The sequence below is a fragment of the Chelonia mydas genome, chromosome 27 (assembly GCF_015237465.2).
Source record: "Chelonia mydas isolate rCheMyd1 chromosome 27, rCheMyd1.pri.v2, whole genome shotgun sequence".
NCBI lineage: Eukaryota > Metazoa > Chordata > Testudines > Cheloniidae > Chelonia > Chelonia mydas.
Window position 1 is genome coordinate 10993551 of NC_057860.1, and position 13053 is coordinate 11006603.

General features: G+C 40.1%; 1 protein-coding gene across 1 annotated transcript in view; it reads right to left on the reverse strand.

Annotated features, from left to right (window-relative positions):
• Window positions 1-13053, reverse strand: part of NPEPPS (aminopeptidase puromycin sensitive) — a 61589-nt gene that overhangs the window by 33760 nt on the left and 14776 nt on the right. Inside the window, exons 3-4 of the mRNA XM_037886694.2 lie at window positions 5155-5232; window positions 101-222 (exon numbers count right to left, since the gene is read on the reverse strand). Of these exons, the coding sequence (XP_037742622.1) occupies window positions 101-222; window positions 5155-5232 (200 nt within the window). The remainder of the gene's footprint in view (window positions 1-100; window positions 223-5154; window positions 5233-13053) is intronic.

Here is a 13053-nt window from a genome sequence, read left to right on the forward strand (position 1 = left end):
GTGTGTAGTTGAGACTAGAAAAACTGTACCCAAGTCTTTTCCCAAGAGTAAATCTTATATTAAGAATGACCCTTTCTGAAAACACAAATACAGCTCATACCTCAAACTGAGTGACAGCAGCATAGCGCGTGTCTCCGGAAGGGGTGGTATATTTACTTCTATAGAAACCTTTCATTTTATCATTCAATTCTCCAACAAAGTCTATCTTTAACGTCCCTGTCCCTGTGACAAAAAAAGAACAGATGGGACATGTTATTTGGAGGTGCCAAACAGAACATTTATTTTGTCTGTTTTTTCAGGCCAAGCTATTTAGTTGGCTCACTGCCCTTCTGAAATAACTCTTCCCTCCAATTCGTCCCCACCCACCGCTCCATCGCCAGCACCCCTCAAACCCACCCACCCACCCCTTTTGGCAGCATCGCACAGAACACTGCTCAATGGCAGCTAAGCATTAGGAGTAATACAAGCAAAATCTCACCAGCCATGGAGATATCACAATTGACTGGTACAGTACCTGTGAGGCTTCCGCTTGTATTCACTTTTTCTACTCTATTACTTTATTGTAACCAGACTAAGCTCTACCTTTCTACCTATTTTAAGGACCTGATACTGCTACCATTATCATTATGAGTAAGGGATGCATGATGGGATGCTAATTTTAATTCCACAGGTAGGCTTAGAAAGCCTATTTATATGGAGTGCCTAAGTGGTTATTAATAGAATCTTATGAAAATCTAATACAGTAGTCAAGGTAGAGCTCTGTCTGAGCTCTAACATCTAATTCAGTTACATCCAGGATTTATTCTGCCCTTGATGCCTCAGCACCAAAGGGGAACCTGATCTTGCTAAGAAAGGCAACATGCCAATAACCTACAGAATAGAGCACGGTAACATTTGTATCTGCTTAGAATCGTTACACATCTACATGCAAAGATAAAAATATACAACTGTGGTGTCAAATTCCAACCTAAAAAAAAAATCTCTCAGCAAACAGAACTGCCACGCAGTTAACAAGGAGTTTGTATATTCAAAGCTTGGAGAGCACTATATTAATTCAGCTTAGTCCTTTCTGGGTAACAAGAGAACAGATAAACAGTCTCTCACATAAACAGCTCCTAAGCTTAACTCTCAATGGCAGGCAGACGATGAGAATCACCCCTGGTGTTCAGGAGCAAACTTCACTATTGCTGGAAGCAAACGATCACGGAATCATCTTCTAGCGTCCGACACATCGAAGCAACTTCATCACGGGCGCTGCTTACCTAGTGTGTCCGTGAGAATGTTCTTTGTAGAGCAGGTCTCAAGCCCAGTGAATGTCATTTACAGTGTCAATGTAAATTAAACTTTATTCAAGTGCAATCCAATCACTGATACAGTTCGAATGTAGAATCAACTGTTAACTAAGGAGCTAGACGGACAGTAATTTTTAAGGCTCAGGCACAATTGTTCTTATTTAAAATATGCTCTTGCAAAAGCCTACTAGAATTCTAGAAAAGAGGACCCACAAACCTTTAATCCCATCATTGTGTTTTAATTTCAACCTGCTACTGCCAAATATAATTGAACAAATAGGATTCTTGTAAATTTCAATCTTCTACTGGCTCACAATAATGAACAAACTAGACCAACAGGGTAAGTGGTACATGCATGGAATCAGACTTTGTGCATCTGCGCATGAAATGTGAAGCCTGCTGCAGCTCCCCCGTCTTTCTTGGAGGAGCCAGGAGAGGAACTTCAAGAACTGAGACAGTGAAGTATGAGAGAATGAAATATGGAATTTTTTAAAGTAGTTAAAATTTTGTATCTTTCAAATCTTGATTCTTTTTTGTAAACAGCTAGGCAGATAGTAACAAGCACTAGATTTTTTTTTTTTTTTAAGTCAGTGAAATATTTAAACATCTCTACAAGAGGGGTGTTTCCAACTGACCCAGACACTAGTATTTTACCATACAAATTGCCGTTATCAAATTACTACAATGCTGCCACTGCTAGACACCATGATCCCTATAGGCAGACAACGATCACCTGCACATGTTTTCCCACTGAACTACAAGTTAATCTACTAATTACTGTGCAAAACAGTTAATAAGCCTAACCACAGAGGACAATATCAAGCACAAAGAATCTGTTGAAAGATTCCTGGAGTTGTCAGCACCAAACCACCACCTGCAGAAAGGATACTTCTGCTGGGTAATATTCCATAGCCAAGACAGTGTGTGGGGCTTGATAGGAAGATTTCTTTAAATGCTGCAATACCAGTAGGCCACGTGATTTCAGTCAGCACAAGCACTTAAGTATGAGCATCTGCAGTGTCCCACCCATGTATCAACCTTTCAATCGATTTCTCCCCATCCGGTCAGAAGATAGTTCAGTTTACTTTTCATACCCATTCAGTCTTGGGCCTCTCTGCATGGGCTGCCAAAGGAGACTGCCTAGAAGAGCCAACTGCGGTATGGATTTGTGCGAGATGGACATCAGCCCCTCCAGGACATGGGCTGAATCCAAATGCTCATTTTATATAAGCCTCTCAATAACCAGTCCCTTCCAACCTGGGAGAGATTTTAACTCATGTCAGATGTGAAATTATTCATCTCCTGGACTATCCAATGATGTCACCAACCCTAACAACTACTTGAACAATGCTGAGGTCTAAACTGCCCTCAAAAAGTTACTTTATGTTTAGATGACAGAAAGGGAATAAGTATCCTGAGTAAATCTTGAAATAGAGCAGTCTTACATTGTAGTACTTTGCCCTTACTGCATCTTTTATTCAGGGATACTAAGGCACTTTACAAGCAAATACTTAGCACTTTGCACTGTGTTCTACATGCTTAAAACACCATACAAACATTCATTAATCCCCAGTTATGGAATCAAGACTCTAGAAGAGGGCTGAGTCTTAAGCAACTTCTGTCATTCCCAGGTCACCAATTTTTCTTGGTCCTCTTCTTGTCTTGTTTTCACCTAGCCAAGACACCCAAAATATTCAGTGAACAATTAAGCTACCTGTTTGGTGGGAACTGAGAATGGAAAGCAACTCTAGCCAGAAAAGAGCCAGAGCAGAGGAGTCATGGTAACCTGAACCATGCCCATTCTCTATGATCCTCACCCACTTCATATAGGGAGTTCTATACAAAGGAGTTTTTCAATTAACTAGATATAATTATTAACTAGGACTGTACAACGATTAAAAAATATTCACAATTAATCGTAAGATAAAAATAGTCACGACTAATTGCCATTTTAATCACACTTTAAATCAATAATAGACCACCAATTTAAATGTAATATATATATTTTTGGATGTTTTTCTACATTTTTAAATATATTGATTTCAATTACAACACAACACAAAGTATACAGTGCTCACTTTATATTATTTGTTATTACAAATATTTGCACTGAAAAAAAGAAATTGTATTTTTCAATTCACCTCATACAATTACTGTAGTGCGGTGGTTCTCAACCAGGGGACCAGGGCCCCCTGGGGGGCTGCGAGGTGGTTTTAGGGGGTCTGCCAATCAGGGCTAACATTAGACTCGCTGGAGCCTGCATAGAACTGAAGCCCAGGGCCTTGAGTCTCACCACCGGGGCTGAAGCCTGAGCAATGTAGCTTGGCAGGGGCCCCTGTGGTGTGGGGCCCCAGGCAACTGCCCTGCTTGCTACCCCCTAATGCCAGCCCTGGCTTTTATATGCAGAAAAACAGTTGTTGTGACATAGGTGGGCCGTGGAGTTTTTATAGCCTTTTTTTTTGGGGGGGGGGTGGGGGGGCTCAGAAAGAAAAAGGTTGAGAAACCCTACTGTAGTGCAATCTCTTTACCATGAAAGTGCAATTTTCAAATGTAGATTTTTATTTTTAACATAACTGTACTCACAACCAAAACAATGTAAAACTTTAGAGCCTACAAGTTGAAGCATGAAGGGGCATATGAATGTTTAGCATATCTGGCACAAATACCTGGCTATGCCAGCTACAACAGTGCCGTGTAAAGGCCTGTTCTCATTGCCAGGTGACATTGTCAATAAGAAGCAGGCAGCATTACCTCCCGTAAATGTAAACAAACTTTTTTGTCTTAGTGATTGGCTGAACAAGAAGTAGGACTGAGTGGACTTGTAGGCTCTAAAGTTTTACATTGTTTTGTTTTTGAGTATATTCATAATCAAAACAATAATACAAAATGAGCACTGTATATTTTGTATTGTGCACTGTAATTGAAATAAATATATTTGAAAACGTAGAAAAACATCCAAAAATACTTATAATAAATTCAAATTGGTATTCTATTGTTGTTTTCCAGGGCGATTAAAACTGCGATTAATCGCAGGGTTTTTTTTAATCTAGTTATTTTGTTTTGCATTAATCGCTTGCGTTAACTGCAAGTAATTGACAGCCTACTAACACTGAGGCTTTATGGAAACTGGCCCCTCTGTTTAACTGCAATGTAAATATTAATTCTTAAGCTAGTTAGAAACTGGGCCCTAACTGTTCAGTTGCCTGACATTTTCCCATCAGATTGTGAAATTCAGAGGGGGAAATTTTAAACGAAACACACTGCAAAAGGAATACACGATAAGAGAGGCAGACAGACCCATCCCGAGTGACAGTATTTTAACTTGGCTGCGACAAGTAACATGTCAGTCTGAGGCCTGGTCTACACTACAGAGTTAGGTTGACATAAGACAGTTTCGTAAGCGTCTACACTAAAATGTAGCTGCCACCGACGTGAGTCACTCACTACACCAACTTAACTCCCCATCCATAAGAGACGTAGCACTTAAATCAATGTAGTTAGGTGACACAGTATCTGTGTAGACAGTGTTACTTACATTGCCTGTTGGCTGTCAGCCCCACTGCGGGGCTCACATCTGGAGCTCACCTGCCTCAGGGCTGACAGCTGGAGCCCCCCGCACCCCTGGGCAGTATGGAGTCTCCAGCTGTGAGCTGTCAGCCCTGGGACAGCGGGGCTCCAGCTTTCATTGCCCCACACAGTTAAGTTGGTGGAAGCACGCCTGGTGAGGATGCGCACAGCTGACAGAACAAGCACAGTGTGGATGTGAAACACCACTTTAATTACTGCAGCAGTCGAATTATCTTAAGTCGATTTAATTTTGTAGTGTAGACATGCCCTGAGAGATTTTGGAAGCACCTCTTACCTTTTTGTAGAGTACTGGGAAAGGAGAGAGTAACTTTCTCATCTTCATTTTGATAGTTGAATCCCGTGGCGTGTATTTCTGAAACGGAAAGAGCTATTCAACAAGAGCCTAGAATGTTTCCGTAACTCAAGAGCACTTTACGTTCACACTTCAATGAATTGAATCCAGCTGAACTTAGCAAAATGCTGTAATCACTAATCAAGATTTCAATTAACATAGAACAATGTAAACCTAAACACCCAAAGAAATACCACTTATTGACAAGGTTCAATGCTCTATTCTCATGCCTCAGAAAACCAATTTAAGCATATTTATGTGGGGGTCATAGGGTTCCCACACACTGATTTCACTCCAAGCTACCACACCTCAATCTCTTCCCACACATACTCCATTGGAATGCTGCACTTACACAACTCTGCAAAGGCTGAGCAACCTAATTGTTTCACAACTAGAGAAATGAGAGCTGTATGTTTAGATTAGAAACTCTTTGGGGTGAAGATTGTCTGCCTCTTGTTCAGCACCAAGCATGCTAGTGGCATTTAAATGCTGCTCTCCTGACAGAGTGAAATTCCAGTTGAGATCTCTCCGTTAACATGCATGCAGCAGTGTTAGGGAGAACAAACAGAAAAGCTGGTCCAACAGAGATTTGTTTAAATGTCCAAAACGTAGTATTTACAAAAATCAGACACTTTGTTTTAGAAGCTTCTAGATCTCAATTTGAAAAACAATATCCAATTTTTCAAAGCTGGTTCTTATACCTTGAAAATGAAACTCAGAGGTCTTCAGGAACAGGGACCTTGTCTTTGTTTAGATTTGTAAAGCAGCTCACAAGGGGCTCCCAGTTTCAGTTGGAGCTGCTAAGCACTACATTGTAAATGGTTACTGTTAAATAATGAATCCAAGCCAGACTGACATATAGAGGAAATCAGCACTCTGATACCAAGCTCATCCACTGAGCTGCAGTGTGCTCAGCACTGAGGAAGCACCTTGTATTGCTTCCTCCTTTCTAACCAATTCAGCGAGTGGCACTTACTGTGTTTGGAGAGAACTGCTGTGTCCAGCACTTCTCACCCAGGAAAACTGCTACAGCTTTCAAGGTGAGATCCTAGGCCCTCTTCACCCACCCCTGGCCCACACAAATAATCCATCACTAACAAGCTTCGAGAAACGCAGAGCTGTATGTAATCAACAGATGAACTCTATTTTTAATACTGCCCAATGTTCTGAGTTGGTAAATTTCCATTCAACAAATTACATGCATACGCAGCATTATATACACAGGCATAGTTGTGGATTTACTAATACACATTTGCTTAATCTTCTAAGGTATTAATATTTAAAGGACAACAGAAATAAGGAAAAGGGTGATTAAAGAAATTTGCTGTGCGATGTTAGATATGAACACATTAAAAGAGGAACATTCCACAGTATCCATTCTCATTACACAGATCCTTGAATCACTATGAACTACATCTAGAAATGACTGAGTTTAATTCTGAAGTATTACAGAATGACCTCTTTTTCTAGGATCATATATTGTGGCAAGGGGTATTTTCCAGACATGCATTTTTAGATACAGCCTCCGAACACTCAAGTTAATTTTGTCAAGCCAGGAACTGTCAGGAAGAACTCCCTTTTCAGGAATACTGTTTATTGAAAATGTGCTTTAGTTTACTGTAGTATAAAATATTAGGGGAGAGAACATGTTGCTCCATTTCTTAAAATGGTGCATTATTTCAGCTTGAAAGTCATGCAGTGTAAATACCATCTCTGTTGACAAAATGTAAATGTAAAAATTGTATGAATGCACACAGTCTTACCTGCTTGCTCCATGATACTTTACTCAGGAATTAATCAGCACTGATCACAATAGTGAGATAGTCAACCCTCACTATAAAACAATTTTAAGTGGAAAGAAATATAGCAGTGACTCAATCCCAAGAGAAAAATGATAGTTTAGTGGACTGATGTGTTGGAAGTTTAGTCTAATAGTTAATACTCTGCCCTTCCACTATTTTAAATTGTCTATCCCCTTCTGCTCAAACCACTGAATTCAACTGAAAATAGGTCTGGGATATTAAGACATGAGGAAGACTTAAACAATGCCTTCTGGACAAAGGTTCACCAAATACAGCCAGGAAAAAAAAAAAAAGCTAAGTGATTAGGTTCCTCTATTCTCTTAGTTTCGTAGAAGGTGGAGAAAGCAAAGGAGCTATTACCAGCAAGCTGTAGGTTAAAGCATACTGGACAGAATGTTGTAGGACCTTTGGGTGTATGGAGGTCTGAAGAACAAGGCACACTAATGAGCTTCGTGGTAAAATGAGGGTGCAAAACTGGTTGCCAATTGCATCACTAAATAAGATTCACTGGATTTTGACCCTTTCTATCTTTAGATTTCAATGAAAAACAAACCTGGTGTAACAAAATAGAGCACCGGCAATCTGTCGAATGAGGAGGAAGGGGCTGAACATCTGCCTCAGATATTTCTCTGTCAGGCTGCCTGGAAAGTATGTTATCCACCACAGGGGCCAGCAAGTGATGCTGAGCTGCCCAACTGTGTGTCAGCTTGAGGACAGAGGCTAAAATAAAGAGCTAAGAAACCAGAGTGGAAGGTCTCTTGATCACGAACTCAGTGAAAGAACCCTGTGCTATCCATACAGGGCTGTGGCAAGGACCTGATCATGAAGTCAAGGATTCAGTGTCACTGCAGATTCAGAGCTCCACCCTACTGAACCTAAGGAAGTACCTGACAGTATGCATAAGGCATGCAGATTGTTGCCAAATTTGACACCAAATATTTAATTTCTTAATTTAATTTATTCCCCCGCAGGCTCTAAATCACTGCAAAACAATTGTGCTTAGCATCAGCACATTGTTGTGGTGTGGTTTTAAAACTTTTCTTGTCTGTGCATGAAAAACATTGGGCAACTGTTTTAACCATGGTAGATACATAGCCAAAACAGCCCCCGCTCCCCCAGCCCGCAGTTTTATTTTTCTGCTTGCACAGGAAGAAAACTTGTTTATACATGCAGATAACAACCATGTTTCATAACAGTACTTAAACATGGTTAATTGTGTAGGGTAGATGGGGTCTAACACTGTTTAAACAGGGTTGCTTCCAACATTACTTTCCATTGTAGTGTACATAGGGCCTTAGCACTTGATTGTTCAGAAGGGATGATTTTGTAGCTCCCAAAAGCTTATGCTCAAATAAATTGGTTAGTCTCTAAGGTGCCACAAGTACTCCTTTTCTTTTTGATGAATACAGTGGGTGCTCTCTGCAACTCTGAAAATAAGGCCTTAAGTATCACAAGACTCAAGAACAGCCTTACTTGCTATCACAAACTTCCTCTGATTAACTTACATTTTTAAAATAGCAGAAAGATTTAAATCCATGAGGGTAACAAAAGAGAATTTATTCAGTCAATGCTTCAAAAAGGCACGTAATTACTGATGATGGTGTCAAACCAAAAGTCTCTTTCCAGCCTCTTGGCTTCCATATGCATGTTTATGTTAAAATACACAAAAGATAATTACATTTCTATCAACTCAAAAAATCACACTTTAAGTTGCACTGTTTTTAAAGATTTGAAGGATGCCCATTCAAGACTGCAAGATTTTTTAATACCCAGCAAAGTATGAATAAATTAGTGATTATGCAGCCCACAAATATTTAAGCCTTAGAATACAGTCTACAATATTTTTGTAAGTGCCTAAGAGAACGGCTTGTAACAAATAACTAAGTGCTGCAGGAGGCTGCTGGAATTCCTGATGGAGCTGAATACAAAGGCTCCTGAAGGAAACAGCACAATTTTGGCAGTCTACTAACTTTAGAGGGTTTGGCACTGCCAGGTGGTGAGTTCATCGCTGGCACACTAGTACACACACTGGACCAAGTAGCATGAGAAAACAGGAAGAAGTTGTTAGTTCTCAGTTTCTCTAGAAAAGGGCATTAAAAAAAGATCTAGTAAAGTTTCCAAAATATGGGGCACTGCATATTTAACATCAGTTTTCTATAAAGAACATCCAGTATTTTAAATAAATTACTGCACTTCTACAGAGTAATTCCTGAAACTGCACAGTACCCAGATGGATGTGTCAATTAATTATTCCAATTTACAGGCATGTAATACAAAAGTCTAAATCCTGGCCAAAGGTTCTAAGCAGTATGTCCAATCTAGTGTACCGTATTTGAGAGAAAACACAGACAAATACCAAAGATAGAATTATATATGTTAGGAATCAAGCTGATTGTAAAAGATGATTCCCCCTACACTCACTAAGGTCACTGTCCATATTTGGGGGTGGAAAAGGTGCATTAAAATACTAGAGAAGACAGGTGTAGCTTTAACACATGCTAGCTGGTTGAGGTAAACCCTAAGCTCTACCCCTCACAGGGCTTACCTCAATACACCAAGATGCACTGAACACAATTTTCCCTAGTGAAAACAAAGACTTTCAGTGGTGTTTTCTGAGCTAAAAATTAAAGAACCTCCTTGGTCATTTATGAGTTAAGTACAATTCTGATACAATTAATGTTGAGTCTACATAAATAGCTTTCAAAACACATTCTACATCCTGTTTGCTGCATCAAACATATTAAATACCAACAGGTACTGAGTTTAACAGTACAAACTGTAAAAAGCAGATTTAGTGTTCTGGTTTTTCCACTAAATTCCCTAGAAAAATACCCAGGGGCCTTTAAAATGGCATACAGAGTCAGTGTCTCCCCCTCACTGAAATCAGCTTGGGAATTTTTGCCACCAATTCCAATGGCATCAGATTTTGGCCAACAGAGCTCAAAATTGAAGCAACTCACCACTATGCCTATATTTATATTATGACCCCACCCACACTTGTAGAAAAAACATGTTATCTGAGTGGTTTTAACACACACTCCTTGGGACATGACCCATCTCTTCTTGCTCTGCAGAACATCTAGCACATGGGGCACAATATGAAACAGTTTCATGGTTAAATGGCTTTAATATAAAATTGCAGACCAGGGTGGAGAGGGACAAACCATGACAATTCTAACTGAAGTTTCGAACAAACACTTTTACTATGATTTAGCCCAGCACAGTAAGTTGTCTAAAAACGTTACCGAAATCTTTTTTTTTTTTTTAGCTATTATGGCTACGGTTAAGATTTTAGATACCGACATATAATAAAGCTTATGCTCAAATAAATCGGTTAGTCTCTAAGGTGCCACAAGTACTCCTTTTCTTTTTGGTTAAGATTTTGTCATGGCTATTTTTAGTAAAAGTCACGGACAGGTCACGGTCAATAAACAAAAATTCATGGAGCCTGTGACTTGTCCGGTTTCAGAGTAGCAGCCATGTTAGTCTGTATTTGCAAAAAGAAAAGGAGTACTTGTGGCACCTTAGAGACTAACAAATTTATTTGAGCATAAGCCGTGACTTTACTAAAAATAACTGGGGGGCAAGGCTAGGTGGGGGGGAAGAATCGTAGCCTTAACTATGGCTAATACTGTTTTAATGCGTGGGTAAATGAGGTCGGCGGGTTCCATGTTTTAAACATTATTTATATTCATACTTAACTACAAAACTTAATCTGTCAATAAAATGGTTTGGGCAAGCTCAAAAACACCATACTGGGAATCCTGAAAAGCACAGTGTTTCTCAAAACTGTGCCGGGAACTATATTTAAACACTGTTGCTAGCACAGTGTGGACAAACTTCAGCCTTTCATTAAAGGTGTGCCCAAGCAATCTGCCTGAGTAGAAAGAGAATTCAAAGCTCCTCATCTACCCTCTTCTGGAGTTTAAGTTTCACAGATGCAAGAACTTACATCTTGTACTTCCTCAGTCATCAGCATTAATCACTGACCTCCAGCAATGTGATTTATGGAGAGTTTTCTGGTGATTTTCACAAAGTTTCATTGGTTTTTATGCAACTAAATTAGTTAAAAGAAGTACTACTTTCTCCTTCACAAAAATTCTTAAGCATCACAGCATCCCACTCATCCCATCAGGTCCAGATTAAGGCAATCCAGGGCCCTCAGCACACAGAGTATGTCTGTCGTTTTAGCATGTGCTCCTACATGTGTTTTTGCCCAAACCCTGCTACTATCCACCCTCATCCATACGCTTAATTGCACTTGAAACCTGTGCTTGCATGCACAGCTGGGGGGCATGGGTTAAAGCCCAAACTGCTTTAGCAAGGGCTAGAACGTGAGGATGGACAAGAGCACTCAAGTGCTCATAGTGCTCCAATGCCTTTCCCACAATTCCCCCTCTCCACCTCCAAAGGACAGACAAGTTCTCCCACAAATGATACAATTAATTGGGAAAGAATCGCCGAGCATCTCAGCACAAACCATGGGATATGCCCACAGACAGACAGAAGCGAGTGCAGAAACACTGAGGAAACAATAATGTGGGTAAAGCTTTGCTGTGGAAACAGCTCATACTCAGGCAAAGTAACCAGAGTGCCAAACACCAGGTCAGTTGTGCAAGTGCAGACATATCCTACAGCCCAGGATCCCACGTGGCCATACGATTTAGATAATGGCACAGAGAGTACACTTATAAAATTTGTGGACAATACCAAGCTGGGACAGGTTGCAAGTGCTTTGGAGGACAGGATTAAAATTCAAAATGATCTGGACAAACTGGAGAAATGGTCTGAAGTAAATAGGATGAAATTCAATAAGGACAAATGAAAAGTACTCCACTGAGGAAGGAACAATCAGTTGCACACATGCAAAATGGAAAATGACTGCCTAGAAAGGAGTACTGCGGAAAGCAATCTGGGGATCATAGTGGACCACAAACTAAATATGAGTCAACAGTGTAACGCTGTTGCAAAAAAAGCGAACATCATTCTGGGATGTATTAGCAGGAGTGTTATAAGCAAGACACAAGAATGCTCTACTCCGCACTGATGAGGCCTCAAATGGAGTACTGTGTCCAGTTCTGGGTGCCACATTTCAGGAAGGATGTGACAAACTGGAGAGAGTCCAGAGAAGAGCAACAAAAATGATTAAAGGTCTAGAAAACTTGACCCACGAGGGAAGATTGAAAAAATTGGGTTTGTTTAGTCTGGAAAAGAGAAGACAGAGTGGACATAACAGTTTTCAAGTACGCAAAAGGTTGTTACAAGGAGGAGAGAGAAAATTTGTTTTTCTTAACCTCAGAGGATAGGACAAGAAGCAATGGGCTTAAATTATAGCAAGGGAGGTTTAGGTTGGGCATTAGGAAAAACTTCCTACCTGTCAGGGTGGTTAAGCACTGGAATAAATTGCCTAGGGAGGCTGTGGAATCTCCATTATTGGAGATTTTTAAAAGCAGGTTAGACAAACCCCTGTCAGGGATGGTCTAGATAATACTTAGTCCTGCCACGAGGCAGGGGACTGGACTAGATGACCTCTCAAGGGCCCTTCCAGTCCTATGATTCTATGATAGAGTCATCTATTGGGGCGGTGTTGATAGGCCCTTCAGAGCATTAGGTTTTTAAGTTAACACTCCTTTGAAATGCACAAAGTGGTTCACGCTTCTCAGTTCAAATTATCTGCAGACTCAAGCAGGTATCACTGCATATTGCCAAGCTGTTCACAACTACCAGACACTTAATTTTTGTTTTTAAAAGACAGTTGATATTCTGATATTATCATATTGACTGGGGATCTAGGAATGCCTTAATCAGGTCCTGCATCCTATTAGTGGTGGTTCACTAACTTCCTGTGGGACTGAAAAGACTGAGGTGGCAAACATCAAGCGGCAAAAAATTCAAATAAGGAGTCAGCTGGCAACATTTTTTTCAAAAATTGTATATAGAAAAATTGCAATGCTAAAATAGAATGGTAGTGCTCACTCAATTATTTGGTAAAATTAACAGATAACACTAAGTCTGTTTGCAATTCTGTATGTGAAATTGC